At 39.7% G+C, this 18,333-nt stretch overlaps 1 protein-coding gene across 1 annotated transcript in view; it reads left to right on the forward strand.

Moving 5' to 3' along the window:
• The window catches only part of GAA (alpha glucosidase), a 140,175-nt gene that overhangs the window by 53,190 nt on the left and 68,652 nt on the right, over positions 1-18,333 (forward strand). Inside the window, exon 9 of the mRNA XM_073608206.1 lies at positions 5,882-5,992. Within this exon, the coding sequence (XP_073464307.1) occupies positions 5,882-5,992 (111 nt within the window). The remainder of the gene's footprint in view (positions 1-5,881; positions 5,993-18,333) is intronic.

Genomic DNA, 18,333 nt, shown 5'->3' on the forward strand with positions numbered 1-18,333 from the left:
TGCTACTCAGCCAGGAAAAATTTCTCTGGCGTGGTGGATTTCCATCTCAGAGATAGAAATCAGAAAAATTGCTCCTTCCCCCCTCCCTGGGAGGTTGTAACAACAATGCAAGTCTGAAGGGCTGGGACAGGGACTAAAACTTCCTGACTGTACATGGAAAAGGAACCTCGTTCCCACAGGAGTTGAGGTTCCTCATCAATATTCTGGAACTGAGAGATATAAGATTTACTCTGCTACACTGGTCCTCTCTCCTTCATGGTCGCCCAGTCAGGGTGAAGTCAAACAATCCCATAGCTGTGGCCTACATAAACCATCAAGGGGGTTCCAGAAGTTAGGCAGACATGAATGAATTGCCTCCAGCCACCTAAGAGAAAAACACACTTTTAAGGCTAACAATATTCCCCAATTTTTTTATATTATAGGGTGCCACAAGTGTAAGCTGAGTAAATGTAAGGCGTGTAAGTTCATTTCTCATGGCCAAAAAAACCTTTGCCAGCAGAGATGGACGTATTTTCCATATAAAACAGTTAATTTTCTGTAGCACCCAATTTGTCATGTACGGTTTTCTCTATGTAGGTAGGACGGTGCGAGCCATGTGCACACGCTTTGGTGAGCACCGTAGATTTATAGAGCAAAAAAAATAAGTACAGTGTTCCACACCATTTTAAACATACACATGGGGGTAGTACAGATGGCTTGGAACTGTTTGGCATGGAGTCTATATCAATGTCAATTCCAGAAGGTGAAAGGTTTATGTAAGCTGGAGTCCTTCTGGATATTTACTTTAAATAGTATGACACCTGAGGGGCTTAACGAGGAGTTAGAGATAGGTAGCCTGATTTAAAAGTGTTACTTATTATAATGAGAAGTTTGGGTCCTTTAATTAATTAATTAACTCTTATAATCAATGTTATATTAAAATGAATTTAATTCAAATGTATTATAGTTTTAAACAATAATAATCTTATTTTTAAAAATATATACAAAATTAATACCATTATATTTGATTATAGATGAGTGTAAAAGATTAAATGGGCTTTCTTTAATGTGTTTTTTTTGTAAAATGTGTTTGTGCATGATCTTAATTTTAATGTTTATGGCAGTGTATGTGATCATTTCATTCATTTTAAATTAATTCACAAAAAATAATGTATTTTAGGGTGGCTTGCTGATTACCTTTCCTTTTTAATATTATTGCTATGTGAACTCCATACTGCTGGCCTGGTTGCTTTAAGAATTTTTCCCAGGGAGAGGTTTTTGGGTTGCATATATAACGCTGTAACTGAGAGGAAGGGTGTGACCTGAAGAAGTTGGCCATGCCTCCGAAACATGTTGTCATAGCAACTGACAGCTCAGGGAGATGATCCACTTGTCGCCACTTCCCATCGCGTTATTGACGTCATGCAGCGCCAGCTGGTCTGGGCGCATGCACGGCTCCTCATACTGTCCAGTGGGACACTGCAGCAAGGATCTTACAAACATCCATCCCCGCTCGTTGGGTCCTGGAGCTCAGTCAATTCTACAGGCCTAGAGAGAAGCACACAGGTTGGTGTAATTGTGATTATCAAGTCTCCGCTTGTGAGTGCAACTTTTTTTTTTTTACTAGGGCAGCTGTGCACTCTCTTTCTCTTTATATGTGTTACAGACATGCATGAAACAAGACTAATCCTCTCCTGGGCGGAGAGCCGTGCTACAGTTCTCTCTGCTGTCTACATATTGGGGGTAGAAAATTGGCAAACAGACTTTCTGAGTCACCAGTGCTCGATCTCAGGGGGGTGGTCCCTCCATCCAGAGCTCTTCCTGATGCTTTGTCAGAAATGGGAAACGCCAAATGTGAAAAACATGGCTTCTAGATTCAACAAGAAGTCGGATGGGTTTGTGGCCAGGTCCAGGGATTCTCTGTTCTTTTCAGTGGATTTTCTGGTATTTTCTTGGTCACAATTTAGACTAGTATATGTTTTCCCTCCAGTGAAGATTTTCCCCCGACTGCTCTGCAAAATAGAGAACGTAAAAATTCTGGTGATCCTCATTGCTCCAAATTGGCCCAGCTACACAGACTTGGTCTTTCCCACCTTGCTCAAGATGATAACATCCACCTTTTTTAGCATCTACCTTCAGAATCTGGAGTGCCTACTTAGCTAATATGAAAAACTAGGCACCTCAAGCCCCACGAATATTCTGTTCCTCACATCCTGGCTTTCCTTCAGCCCAGCCTGGACCAGATTGTGCCCCTTAGTACTCCTAAAGGGACATGTTTCTGTTTTTTCCATTCTGTTTCAGAAACCTTTGACTTTGCAGTTCATTGTCAAGACCATTATACAAGATGCTGTTCTTGCTAATGGCCCCACTTCAACAACCTGTATTTCCATGGGACCTGAGTCTGGTACTTTCAGTTCTTAAAAAAAAATCCCTTAGGACAAATTCAGGATATCCCACTGGTGGATCTTACAGGTAAAGTGTGTCTGATTTGGCAGCTCTTACAAGGAGTCTTTGGTTATCTTACACCCCATTCACACATCAAAGTGGCATGACAGGTTGTACCCCATGTTTCTCAATGATAACCATTCATATATGTGCGACTTAGTTTATGCACTACTTTGGTCTGTGTCAGGAAAATCTCCTGGTCACCTTAGATCAATCAAGACTCCCGGTCTGTAACAAGGAAGAAGCTTTATTCATAAGTATCGATACATATGGGTAAGATCCTTACATGGATAGATTCAGACTCACCCTTTAATAGTAGTAAAAAGAGGAAGTTACAGGAGTCATAAGTCTCTAGGTATATGCTGGACTTAACTTTATTGTCTGCGTCAGCAAACCTTACAATCTAAGAATATTTCCATATATTCTTAGATTGTAAGCTCTAAGGAGCAGGGCCCTCTGATTCCTACTGTATCAAAGTGTATTGTATTTGTACTGTCTACCCTCAAGTTGTAAAGCGCTACGTAAACTGTTGGCGCTATATAAATCCCGTATAATAATAATAATAATATATACTTAAAAGAAAGAAGAACAACGCTTGGGTGTGTGCAGGATATAATTGCCATCTTGCAATACTTCTTAAGTGTCCTTAATTAAGCCTATAAAATGGAGAACAGGCACAAACAGTTCTTTATAATTCCAACAGTCTGACTTTCATGCAACTGGGGGGCCAAAGACTGCAATATTACCCTCCAAAAGTTGTATGAAAGTCGTACCTGAATGTTTTACATGCAACAGTGTGTCTGACTTTGCAGAGGGACAACAAGACACATCCAAGTCACACCCACCCAAAGTTGCACTCCAAAGTCGCACTACTGTGTGTGAATGGAGCCTTACAAAAAGACAAATGGTCCAGAGATCCAAACCCTCCTTCCTCCCCAAAGTAGTCTTTTCCTTTCATTTCAATGAGGACATTGTCCTCCCTTTCCTATGTCCTGCTCTGAGATCTCAGTGCACTGCCAGGATATCATCTAAGTGGTTAGGGTCTACCTAGCTGCAACATCTTCCTTAAGCATTGTCCCACATGAAGCCCATGGGCAGCACAGTGGCTAAGTGAATCGCTGGTTCAAATCCCAACCACAACTCTACCTGCCTGGAGTTTGCATGTTCTTCCTGTGCCTGCGTTAACTCTGGGTACTCCCATACTCCAAAGACATGTTGTTAAGTTAATTGTCTCCTTCTAATTTGGCCCTAGTATGTGGATGTATGAATGTGGACATCTGTAAGGTCTTCTGTTCATGCTTTTTTTAAAGGCTGGATGTTCAGGCCTCTGCTAAGGTGAGTTTTCAGCAGCAAGGTGCTTCAAGTTATGATCTAAGTGCTTATAGTGCATTGACCCTTCCTTGTGTGGAAGCTGTTCAGATTGGCTGATCTCTATCATTGCCACTAAGGCTGTACCTGGACCCCCCTGAGAAGAAATGAGCCTGTAATGTGTCTTTGTGCATGGGATTCTGTTTTAGGCGCTTACTTGGGTGAATATGGTGAAATGTGTTGTCAGCTGCAGAGAGCTTTATAGATCCAGGGCCATTGTGCACCCATCTGTTGGAACCCTGTTCCTGAAGACCCTTTAGGTACTCTGCCTGCCAGAGGGGTGAAGACTGGCAAGAGCAGCATGATATCTGGATTCCTGCTAATCTATCTCTAGATGTACCAGTGGGGGGGTGGGGTGCTTCAGGGTCCCTGCTAGTCCATAGCAGCAACGCTTTTGCCCACATATTACAGGGAGCCTATATTGGTGCTTACAGTCCTGGTTTTCCCTAAAGCCCCGTACACATTTCAGTCAGAAAAAACTTGGATGTTTTTTCCGACGGAATTCCGCTCAAGCTTGCCTTGCATACACACGATCACACAAAAGTACTCTGAACTTTCGACCGTCAAGAACGCAGTGACGTACAACACTATGACGAGCCAAGAAAATGATGTTTAATGCTTCCGAGCTTGCGTCAAATTGTTTCCGAGCATGCGTGATTGTGCGTCCGAATTGCATACAGACGATCGCATTTTTGGATAGGAACTTTTCCCAACTGAAAAATTGAGAACATGCTCCCAATCTTTTGCTGACTGGAATTCCACCAGCAAAAGACAGATGGAGCATGCACAGGGTCGCATTTTCCAACCAAAAGCTCTAATCGGTCTTTTGTTGGCCGAATTTCCGATTGTGTGTACGGGGCATAAGAGTTTAATCTCCTGGGCTCAAGCTGCGACACTTATAGTCACACAGCTAGTGTTGGAAAAGGGAGCTGCACCAATTTTAATAATGAGTGCTCAAGCAGCTTCTGAGTGGTTCTGCTCTCACCCCCTTTATGTTGACTGTACTGCACATGCATGCTCCACTTTCTCAGGGCACATGCATCCCTCATTTTCTTCCCAACATCTCCCCTACACCTACATCAAATTTACAATCCTCTGGGCCTTGCCTGTGATCCTTGCTGTCTTCTAGTGACCTGACTGGAGACGGCATTAATCCTTCCTACTCTGTCAGCAATTTTGTGAATGCACTTGTGGGCAGTCTCTCAGTTTATACAATAAGTTTGGTGGATCATAAGTGCAAGGGCAGCAGTCCTGGGGGGGTCTGACTAGCTTACGACCTGCTGACAGTGCTGGGGGTCTCGTAGTGTCCCTTCTATAGGAGTTCACACTGATTGGCAGGAACACTGTCCCCTGCCTGACTCGCAGCTCTTCTTTGTGTCTGAACATCTTCAGAGGTGACTCCTCAATTTTATTTAGAATTCTAAACTAATATGTCTGAGTTTATGGGAAATATTGTAGCCATGATAGCTGACTACTATTGCAGAGGCCACAAGTGTGTTTCCATGCCCTCTCTCCATAGTATGTATCTGAATTCCTAACTTTTTTCTCAATGTGACATATCCCAGAAAACGAGAGGCTCTAAGGTTTCGCGTGGGTTTCCTCCGGGTCCTCCGGTTTCCTCCCACACTCCAAAGACATGCTGGTAGGTTAATTGGATCCTGTCTAAATTGGCCCTAGTATAGGTATGAATGTGAGTTAGGGACCTTAGATTGTAAGCTCCTTGAGGGTATAGGGACTGATGTGAATGTATAATATATATATGTAAAGCGCTGCGTAAATTGATGGCGCTATATAAGTACCTGAAATAAATAAAATAAAATAAATAAGGTTTCAATTTAAACCTGTTTACCCGCCTCAAGGCTTAAGGGGACAATTGTCCAGGAGGATTTTTATTTACTTCCTCTTGAGCTCGTGGGACTGAAGAAAAATGTCTCCCAATGGACCAGAAAAAAATCCAGCAGCCCTTGATTAAATTTATACTTTTAAAAAGGTTTTGGTTAGAGATTGTCTTAATTGTCATAGTAAAAGTGGTTTATGAATTCCAGAGGATTCTTAGTTACATGTTAAAGCCTATCATGCTCATTTTTAGGACCCAGCTATCAGCAGTTCAAGCCCCCCTGGAAGTTATCCACCTTATGATGATGGACTGAAGAGAGGGGTGTTTATCACTAATGGGACTGGCCAGCCTCTTGTAGGCAAGGTATGATATATGATTTTCTAGGAATTCTTTCTGGTGGACGTGCTCATTACATGTTTCTCAAGTTCTTGTGAATATCCATGTTAACTAACACCTTACTAACAAATGCTCCATGGTAAATGCTATCGAACAATTGTTAAACTTGTCTATACTTTTGGAGATATATTCACCTCCTAATGCCTTGTGAAGACAATTCCCTTTTGTGACTGTAGCCTATCTCTGTGGCTGGCCTGGTTTTGAAAATGAAGTATCTCTTATCTGTTCTCAATTGATTAATTGATGAATACTTCTCTGCGCCAGCCCTCTACGTCCATTTCCTTCTATCTCCTTCTTGTACTATGCTTCCTCTACCCTTCCTTCTCATATTAGTGTCCCCTATCCTCAAATTCTCGTTACTTTACCCCTCATCTCAACTTCACAGAATATATGTATCGCAAATTACTGCACTCACTACAGCTGCAAATACTGAACCACATGCTGACATAAACACACCTAGGAAGTTTGGCATGTGTGCACAACAACAAAATGAAAAAAAGAGGGAGCACGGGCCTCATGTATTACCCTTGACATCATTTATTAAAAATAAATTAAAATAATACAAAAGAATCGCATTCACAAGCATATAAAATCACTGAGACATCAGCCTGAGAACAGCTTTGGAAACCTTGATGTTCAATAACCAGACCTGGATAACACAGCTGACCAAGAGCTTTGAGGGATATACCCTTTTCTTTAGAGCATTCCAGGGCAGTGTGTCATGTGCGCTCATGAATATCTTGCTCCTATCTTGCTTACCACACCTTCGTGCTTCTTCTAACCCTTGCAAATATCTCCCCAATCCTGGCCCTCTACTGTCATCCCTGCTTGTGAGACCTTCTCTCCTCTAGCAACAGCCACAGTCAACTCACTGTAATTTCTATCCCTCTATTTCCAAGAGACAGCCCCCCTTCTCATGTTCCCTCTGGAATACCTGCTTTGTCTCAAACAAGCTTACTGCTATCCATTAACTTTTTATCTACAATTCCTTTAACCTATTTGCAGTCACTAAAACCTAGCCTAAAGAGTATGACTTTGCCTCTCCTGCTCCCCTCTCCCAGGGTGGTTACCACTGGGCCGTGAACAAGGAGGTGGAGCTGGGCTCCTATTCCCACTGAGCTTGTTTCAGGTCCTAAACCTCCATTTTTAACCATTAGTGTTTTGAGGTTCACTGTATTCATCTTTATTTTCTGAGAATTTCTGTGATTTACATATCTACATTTACAGTTTTTATCGGTGTATAATGCGCCGGCGTATAACACGCACCCCAACTTTTGGAGGGAATTTTAAGGAAAAAAACTTACATTTAAATGCCCATCAATGCAGCCTTATCAGTGTCCATATGCAACCTTGTCCAGTGTCATAGCCTTGTCAGTGTCAGTGTAGCCTTGTCATTGCAGCCTTGTCAGTGTAGCCTTGCTCCAATGTTATTTGCAGACTTGTCAGTGTAGCCTTGCTCCAGTGTCATTGCTCCAGTGTCATTGCATTTTTCCAGTTTAAAAATGGCGCTGCCGAGATACAGAGCCGGATGTCCTGTGTATCTTGGTGGCTCTCGGCGGCTCTCGGCTCCTCTCGCAGTCCCGCCCAGTCCCGCCCTATGATGGACATAACACAGGTCCAAAGGCGTGACTGTGAGCGGAGCCTAGAGCCGCTAAGATCATAGCCGAGTGTACCTGGCTAGACTCGGCTCCGCTCACAGTCACGCCCAGTCCCTGTATTATGTCCATCATAGGGCGGGACTGGGCGTGACTGTGAGCGGAGCCGAGTACACTCGGCTATGATCTCGGCGGCTCGCTCCTCCGCTCACAATCAGCGGGGGATCGGCATATAACATGCACCCACGATTTTCCCCTGATTTTAAGGGGAAAAAAGTGCGCGTCATACGCCGATAAATACGGTATTTATTACAGGTACTTATATAGCACCGTCAATTTACACAGCACTTTACATATACAGCGGGTAAAATAAGTATTGGACACGTCACCATTTTTCTAGGTAAATATATTTCTAAAAGTGCTATTGACATGACATTTTCACCACATGTCAGTAACAACCTATGCAATCCATACATAGAAAGAAACCCGAACAAATAAGCTCAGAAATTAAGTTATGTTTTAATAAAATGGAATGACACAGGGAAAAAGTATTGAACACATGAAGAAAGGAAGGTGGAAAAAGGCATGGAAAGCCAAGACGCCAGCTGAAATCTATCAATAATTAGAAAGCAGTCCTGCCCCTTGTCAGTGCAAATTAATATCAGCTGGGTCAGTCTGAACTGATGGCCTATAAAAAGATGTCTCATTACCAAGGTGTCACACGAGAAACATCTCATGATGGGTAAAAGCAAAGAGCTCTCTCAAAACCTTCAAAACCTTATTGTTGCAAAACATACTGATGACGTTGGTTACAGAAGGATTTCTAAGCTTTTACATTTTTTAGTGAGCACTGTTGGGGCCATAATCCGGAAGTGGACAGAACATTATTTCACCATAAACCAGCCACTACCAAGTGCCCCTGGCAAAATTTCTGACAGAGTAGTGAAAAGAATTATCAGAAGAATTGTCCAAGAGCCAAGGACCACTTGTGGAAAGCTTCAGCAAGACCTGGAATTAGCAGGTACAATTGTTTCAAAGAAAACAGTAAGTAATGCACTCAACCGCCATGGCCTGTATGCACACTTATGCCCAGTACACACGATAGGATTTTCCGACAACAAAATCTATGTTTTTTTTTCCGACAGATGTTGGCTCAAAATTGTCTTGCATACACACGGTCACACAAAGTTGGTCGGAAAATCCGAACGTCAACAATGAGGTGACGTACAACACCTATGACGAGCCGAGAAAAATTAAGTTCAATAGCCAGTGTGGCTCTTCTGCTTGATTCCGAGCATACTTGAAACTTTGTGTGTTGGAATTGTGTACACACGATCAGAATTTCCGACAACGGATTTTGTTGTCGGAAAATTTGAGATCCAGATCTCAAATTTTGTGTGACGGAAATTCCTATGGAAAATGTGTGATGGAGCCTACACACGGTCGGAATTTATAACAACAAGGTCCCATCGAACATTTTCCGTAGGAAAATCCGACCATGTATACGGGGCATTACAATGCAAGATTCCATTGCTGAAGAAAAAGCATGTTGAAACTCGTTTAAAGTTTGCTGCACAACATTTAGACAAGCCTGTGAAATACTGGGAGAATATAGTCTGATCAGATGAGACCAAAATTGAACTCTTTGGATGCCATAGAACACATCATGTTTGATGGTCAAATGGCACTGCACATCACCCCAACAACATCATACCAACAGTGAAATTTGGAGGTGAGAACATCATGGTGTGGGGCTGTTTTTTTGCATATGGTACTGGCAAACTTCATATGATTGAAGGAAGGATGAATGGAAAAATGTACCAAGACATTCTTGATGAAAATCAGCTGCCACCTACCAGGATGATGAAGATAAAAGGGGGTGGATGTTTCAGCAAGACAATGATCCCAAATCCAAAGCCAAGGAAACTCCTAATTGGTTTCAAAGAAAGAAAATAAAGCTGCTAGAATGGCCCAGCCAATCACCTGACTTAAATCCAATAGAAAATCTATGGAAAGAACTAAAGATCAGAGTTCATAGAAGAGGCCCACGGAACCTTCAAGATTTGAAGATCGTTTACATGGAAGATTGGGCCAAAATCATACCCGAACAATGCATGCAAGCGGCGTCTTGAAGCTGTCATTACCAACAAAGGATTTTGTACGAAGTATTAAATACATTTCAGTTAGCGTGTTCAATACTTTTTCCTGTGCATTTCATTTTATTACGCATAACTTAATTTCTGAACTTATTTGTTTTGTTTTTTTTGTATGGATTGCACTGGTTGTTACCGACATGTGTTGAAAATTCCATGTCAATAGAACCTTTAAAAATATATTTACCTAGAAAAACGATGACCTGTTCGATACTTATTTTACCCGCTGTATATAGTGTACATTCACATCAGTCCCTGCCCTCAAGGAGTACAAAATCTACAGTCCCTAACTCATATTCATACATAGACATACTGCAATTTTAGAAAGGAGCCAATTAACCTACCAACATGGCTTTTCGAGTGTGGGAGGAAACCAGAGTACCCAGAGGAAACCCACGCGGGCACAGGGAGAACATGCAAACTCAATGCAGGGACAGGGAGAACATGCAGGTAGTGTTGTGGTTGGGATTTGAAACAAGGACCCTAGTGCTGCTAGGTGGAAGTCCTAACCACCTAGCCACTGTGCTGCCCCATACTTAGGTTGAACAAAGACACAAGTACATCTAGTTTAACTAATAAATAAAAAACAAAAAAATAAACAAATAGAAAACTTCTATATACACAGTCCTATACCCACAGTTGGTCCAGAGGAAGGCAAAAAAAAAAAAAAAAAGCATGATCCAATTTGCTCTAGTGGGGGAAAAAATCCTTCCTGGTCCCCAAGGAGGCAATCAGATATTCCTTGGATCAACTACCCCTGGTGATATATTACCTAAATGTTAGTATCCAGTTATATTTTGTGCATTTAGAAATGCATCCAGCTCTTTTTTTTTAACTACTTCCTGCCCAGCCTATAGTCAATTGATAGCTGGATGGGCCTCTCTTTGATCCGGGTGGACGTCATATAATGTCTTCCCAGGTCATGCCTCGTGCGCACCTGCGCTGCGGCATGATCTGTGTACTATCAGCCCACTGCCAGTACCATGTGACTGCAATAACCAATCACAGCAGGTCACATATTTGTCCACAATGGATGGCTTTCTTTCAAGCCATCCATTGTGTGCAATTTTGTTGCTAGCTGTGATTGGTCACAGTGATCAAATGGTACATACTAGGCCAATCACAGCCCATCTGTACCATGGGATGAATTGTGGCCAATCACAGTTAATCACAAAAAAATTGAATGAATCGATTTCATTCAGTAAAATGCTTGCTTTATAGCAATGAAATAAAAAAAAATAAATAAAAAAATACCGATCACTTCCCCAGAGTAGTACAATGTAACTATGGTAACATTATACTGTATTATTCTGGTTAAAGTGTGTTAAAAAAAAATCGTAAAAGAAATATAATAAAAACAAAAACTGAATTTTTTATTTTTATTTTTTGTACTGTCACCAGTCAGTGTTCCTGATTATCACCACACCAGTTATATGATGGTGCTATACTGCATTGGTGACAGTACGTAAAAAAAAAAAAAAGAAAAAAAAAAATTTCCATTTATTAATTTTCCAATGAATTACGACAAAAAATGACAACTTCAAAAAACTTGCATGTCTCTTACTAAATACCGTGGGCTGTCTACAAAAAGGGGTCATTTGGGGGTATTTCTACTGTACTGACATTTTTGAGCCTCAAGAAATGAGATAGGCCATCGGTACATTAGGATTGATCAATTTTTATATATATATATATATATATATATATATATATATATATATATATATACCATAGTTTGTGGAATGTATAAATTTCCTATAAACTAAATAATATACACTGATTTGGGTGGTTTTTTTTTTTTTAATCATCTGGGGGACCTAAAAAAAAAAAAAAATGGTAGCCCGAAGTTGGGCTTTAAACCATTACTAAATAATAAAAGTGTAGCGCTAACGTGAAAACAATAATATAAAAAATTAATATATAAGGGTTTGAGATAGAGGGAAGTCAATCCACATTAGAAGGATTGATCAATTTTTATATATATATATATATATATATATATACCATAGTTTGTGGAATGTATAAATTTCCTATAAACTAAATAATATACACTGATTTGGGTGGTTTTTTTTTTTTTAATCATCTGGGGGACCTAAAAAAAAAAAAAAATGGTAGCCCGAAGTTGGGCTTTAAACCATTACTAAATAATAAAAGTGTAGCGCTAACGTGAAAACAATAATATAAAAAATTAATATATAAGGGTTTGAGATAGAGGGAAGTCAATCCACATTAGAAGGAGCAGATACCTTCATCTAATCTCAAACCTGCAAGATAGATAAGTAAATAGTGGATGTGAATATTACCACATCTCTAAACAAAAACAATGCCCCAAAGAGGCACAGATGTTTATGGAAATATCATAAATAATAATGACAAATACTAGTGAGGAAAACAGAATATAAATAATGTCAAATAATGTCCATAATGTTAGTGAGAAGATATCACACTCAGAAAAACCATGTGCATATAATAAATTAGTCCATATAGTGCGTGGTGTGGTTGACCCAACTTGAATCCAGGGCAGGTAGTATCACAGGAAAGTGCAAACCAGAGAAAGAGATGTAATACTCTTACCGACTTCGGTGGACTCACAGGCCGTAGGCGGTGAGTCAAATAGGCTTGTACTGTCTCCAAACCAATGACAGTGTGAGACTAGTTGGTACACCGGAAGATTTCCTCCTCAAATGGGGGGCCAGGAACCTGCCCAAACAATCTGCACGATCACCGTCTTTGTCAGCAAGCATAGACCATGTATGGAGAAAAAACAAGGGGCCTCCACATGGTGTAAATCCAAGATAACTTTTTAAGTGGTGTTTATTAGATCGTTCAGGATCATCAAACATGCCATCAAGCATAAAAAACGATAGAATCGATTCAAAAGATAAAACTAGATATAAAAACAGCAAGCGTGGTATGGGTGGCTGGGTACAGCAAGAAACCCGACCGGTTTCGTCCACAAAGACTTCGGCTGGGGTATATGCCGTCCCGCCACCTCCACGCTTATATATATAAATTATAATATTTAACTAGAAACAGCTGATTACAACATCATACGTGCTGACTTCCTGGATCGATAGCGTGCGCTCCATTCAGGATCATGTGCTAGCTAAATTAGCCAATAGGAAGATAGAGTCATGGATCCGCCTCTCTCTACCAAGCCTCAATGTGAATACCCTCTCGGCGTGCGCGCTCATTGGATAGAAGAACACGCATCTCAGTCATTCACCCAGTCAGGGCTAGCGACATATAACGTTCACGTGACCAACATCACGTGATAGCGCCTGACGTGTCCCTGGGTGTGCCTCATTGAGTTTCAGCCGGAAGAAGGAACACATCTCTGAGGTTATTGGAACGCAAACTGCGTTCCAAGCGGGTCATTGAGAGAGGAAGTGATTGAAAACAAAACAAAGAACAGCGATATTTAAATCCGCCGTAATAATAAATATGTGATCAGATTTAAATTTGATCATGTAAAAAAGTATTCAATCTGGAAGTCAGTACGGCCACATCTCAATCTATATAAACAAAAAGACAAAAACTATGTGTCAATTGGCTTATTCCTATTCATGAAATATATACATAAATTAATGTTCTCAAACAATCTGAGAGGTCATACTAAAATATGCATCTAGTATCCTTACAGTCATTAAATTGAGAAAAAATATGATATGATAAATGTAAAATCAAAAGAATCCTATAAAAATAGTGTTGAAAAAATATATTAATAAAGAATATATTAATAAAACTTGTGGTAAAATATTGAGCAAAGTAATGATAGTAGAACTGATCTTAAAAATACAGGGCAATCTTGCCCTGTTCGTTAAGGACAGAGATCGCTTATATCTTCAAATAAATGGGCTTAATTTCTTTTAAATTGAAAACAGAAATAATGTAGGGGAAGGAAAGAAGGGACTATAATCAAGATTGATTAATAAATGAATTAATGTCCCACTCAACATTTAATCCATGTGGCATGAAACATCTTAATTGATGTATCCAGAAGGTTTCAAGCCTTGACACTCCTCTTATACATGACTCACCTCTCCAGTGAGGGATAAATTTGTCTATTATTTGGAATTTTGTGCCGGTGGGATCTCGATTATGACATGCTAAGTAATGGTTGGGAACACTATGATTTGTACGTCCCTTTTTAATAGATTTAATGTGTTCATTAACCCTTATACCAAAAGTACGGATGGTCCGCCCTACGTACTGTTTCCCGCATGGGCAAGTGATGAGATATACAATGTACCTCGTCGAACAAGTGACAAAATGTTTAACAGCATACTCTTTCCCCGTGGTGGTTGATCTAAAAGTCTCAATCTTTCGAGATTTAAGTGTATTATGTTTACATACCCTACACCTTCGGCAGGGGAAGAAACCCTTCATATTTTGAAAGAAGGAGGGGACCGAGGGGGGGTCTGTTATATTGGGTGCAATCTGTCCCCTCAGGGACATAGCACCTCTATAAATCACCCCGGCTTGTTCCGGGAGAACAGGTCCAAGAACAGTATCATTTTTCAAGACCTTCCAATGCCTATGGAAGATATCTTTAACCTGCTTGTGTTGAATTGAAAAATTAGTAAGAAAGGACCATTTATGTTTATTTTCTACTATAGGTTTAGGTTGTTCGGAGATGAGTGAGTTTCTATCCACTAAGGAGACATTATAAATAACTTCGTCTATTTTAGATGCATCATAACCTTTGTCTATAAATCTCGACTTCAGGGTATCGGCCTGTTCGAAATAATCAGTGAGTTTTGAACTCACTGATTATTTCGAACAGGCCGATACCCTGAAGTCGAGATTTATAGACAAAGGTTATGATGCATCTAAAATAGACGAAGTTATTTATAATGTCTCCTTAGTGGATAGAAACTCACTCATCTCCGAACAACCTAAACCTATAGTAGAAAATAAACATAAATGGTCCTTTCTTACTAATTTTTCAATTCAACACAAGCAGGTTAAAGATATCTTCCATAGGCATTGGAAGGTCTTGAAAAATGATACTGTTCTTGGACCTGTTCTCCCGGAACAAGCCGGGGTGATTTATAGAGGTGCTATGTCCCTGAGGGGACAGATTGCACCCAATATAACAGACCCCCCCTCGGTCCCCTCCTTCTTTCAAAATATGAAGGGTTTCTTCCCCTGCCGAAGGTGTAGGGTATGTAAACATAATACACTTAAATCTCGAAAGATTGAGACTTTTAGATCAACCACCACGGGGAAAGAGTATGCTGTTAAACATTTTGTCACTTGTTCGACGAGGTACATTGTATATCTCATCACTTGCCCATGCGGGAAACAGTACGTAGGGCGGACCATCCGTACTTTTGGTATAAGGGTTAATGAACACATTAAATCTATTAAAAAGGGACGTACAAATCATAGTGTTCCCAACCATTACTTAGCATGTCATAATCGAGATCCCACCGGCACAAAATTCCAAATAATAGACAAATTTATCCCTCACTGGAGAGGTGAGTCATGTATAAGAGGAGTGTCAAGGCTTGAAACCTTCTGGATACATCAATTAAGATGTTTCATGCCACATGGATTAAATGTTGAGTGGGGCATTAATTCATTTATTAATCAATCTTGATTATAGTCCCTTCTTTCCTTCCCCTACATTATTTCTGTTTTCAATTTAAAAGAAATTAAGCCCATTTATTTGAAGATATAAGTGATCTCTGTCCTTAACGAACAGGGCAAGATTGCCCTGTATTTTTAAGATCAGTTCTACTATCATTACTTTGCTCAATATTTTACCACAAGTTTTATTAATATATTCTTTATTAATATATTTTTTCAACACTATTTTTATAGGATTCTTTTGATTTTACATTTATCATATCATATTTTTTCTCAATTTAATGACTGTAAGGATACTAGATGCATATTTTAGTATGACCTCTCAGATTGTTTGAGAACATTAATTTATGTATATATTTCATGAATAGGAATAAGCCAATTGACACATAGTTTTTGTCTTTTTGTTTATATAGATTGAGATGTGGCCGTACTGACTTCCAGATTGAATACTTTTTTACATGATCAAATTTAAATCTGATCACATATTTATTATTACGGCGGATTTAAATATCGCTGTTCTTTGTTTTGTTTTCAATCACTTCCTCTCTCAATGACCCGCTTGGAACGCAGTTTGCGTTCCAATAACCTCAGAGATGTGTTCCTTCTTCCGGCTGAAACTCAATGAGGCACACCCAGGGACACGTCAGGCGCTATCACGTGATGTTGGTCACGTGAACGTTATATGTCGCTAGCCCTGACTGGGTGAATGACTGAGATGCGTGTTCTTCTATCCAATGAGCGCGCACGCCGAGAGGGTATTCACATTGAGGCTTGGTAGAGAGAGGCGGATCCATGACTCTATCTTCCTATTGGCTAATTTAGCTAGCACATGATCCTGAATGGAGCGCACGCTATCGATCCAGGAAGTCAGCACGTATGATGTTGTAATCAGCTGTTTCTAGTTAAATATTATAATTTATATATATAAGCGTGGAGGTGGCGGGACGGCATATACCCCAGCCGAAGTCTTTGTGGACGAAACCGGTCGGGTTTCTTGCTGTACCCAGCCACCCATACCACGCTTGCTGTTTTTATATCTAGTTTTATCTTTTGAATCGATTCTATCGTTTTTTATGCTTGATGGCATGTTTGATGATCCTGAACGATCTAATAAACACCACTTAAAAAGTTATCTTGGATTTACACCATGTGGAGGCCCCTTGTTTTTTCTCCATACATGGTCTATGCTTGCTGACAAAGACGGTGATCGTGCAGATTGTTTGGGCAGGTTCCTGGCCCCCCATTTGAGGAGGAAATCTTCCGGTGTACCAACTAGTCTCACACTGTCATTGGTTTGGAGACAGTACAAGCCTATTTGACTCACCGCCTACGGCCTGTGAGTCCACCGAAGTCGGTAAGAGTATTACATCTCTTTCTCTGGTTTGCACTTTCCTGTGATACTACCTGCCCTGGATTCAAGTTGGGTCAACCACACCACGCACTATATGGACTAATTTATTATATGCACATGGTTTTTCTGAGTGTGATATCTTCTCACTAACATTATGGACATTATTTGACATTATTTATATTCTGTTTTCCTCACTAGTATTTGTCGTTATTATTTATGATATTTCCATAAACATCTGTGCCTCTTTGGGGCATTGTTTTTGTTTAGAGATGTGGTAATATTCACATCCACTATTTACTTATCTATCTTGCAGGTTTGAGATTAGATGAAGATATCTGCTCCTTCTAATGTGGATTGACTTCCCTCTATCTCAAACCCTTATATATTAATTTTTTATATTATTGTTTTCACGTTAGCGCTACACTTTTATTATTTAGTTATTGTGCACAATTTTTGTCATATTGTAGTGTTGGCTGCTATCTTGATGTATTAGATTGGCGCGGTATTTTACACACCTACCTTTAAACCATTACTAATTGAGATTCATACATGGAGAAAACTATACAGAGAAAAAATGTGTGTGAAATTTTAACTGGGCTTTAATAAAAATTTACAATGAATAGGTCTGATGAGCAAGGTGAGGTAACCATAAAATAATAATAAAAAAAAAACATAAATAAGATAAAAAACAAATTAAAGGTGGATGGCGTTTGGTTCACTTGACCTCTACCTACTCATTTCTGAAAATACAGAGACCAGGAAGCACACTTCCCTATATTCCCTATACAATTGGAGGACTATAGTGTACACGTGGCTGCAGTAGAATGCTACAATTTAAAAAAAAAAAAAAATCAGTTCTAGTAGCTGTTATTCATTTACTTATCAACAGGTGGAGCACTTACGCTACATACAGTATATAAATGTCTACTGCAAAGCAATTTCTGTACCTGAAAACTCAGGCTTTTTTTTTCCAACTTTCAAAAGATTATTATTGGATAATAAAACAGGGTTAACATATGATGTCAGGTAGAAAGTTGTAACAAAATCATTTCTATGATTGTGTTACATAGGTAGTAGGTATAATTTAGGTATAATAAGGTTGTACACTTAACAGTTAGAAGCTTTCTAGTGCAAAAATCATATTTGGTTCCGGATAATAACAAACAAAGAGCAAACCTATTCACCCCTGGGGGAGCTAACTGTAAATAGGTTTACTCAAAAAGGATGACAGTAAATGAACCAGTGAAAAGGGGTAAGGTAAATAAGGTAATAAATGAAATTAGCGTACATCACAAAAAAAAAAATAAAGTTCAAAACCAACAACAGTAATTTCAGTTATTAAGAGTGGGAGTAAAGCTCTTTTAAAACTTTAGAGGCTTTGGGGTGTATGATCCATAAATGCCAATGTTTCTTAAAGTGACATTTATTTTCATTAGAGTGAGTCTTGCAGCTATGAGTACTTTATACTGAGTCAGAAAAATGTCAAGGTTAATACTTAATAAGGCCGTAGCTGGTGAGAGTTTTAATAGGTTGTCTGTAAGGAAAGCTATAAAAGCTGATACTGAATTCCAGAAGCTAGTCAAATTTTTAAAGCGCCATAATGTCATATAAGGA

The sequence above is a fragment of the Aquarana catesbeiana genome, linkage group LG12 (assembly GCF_042186555.1).
Source record: "Aquarana catesbeiana isolate 2022-GZ linkage group LG12, ASM4218655v1, whole genome shotgun sequence".
NCBI classification, from domain to species: Eukaryota; Metazoa; Chordata; class Amphibia; order Anura; family Ranidae; genus Aquarana; species Aquarana catesbeiana.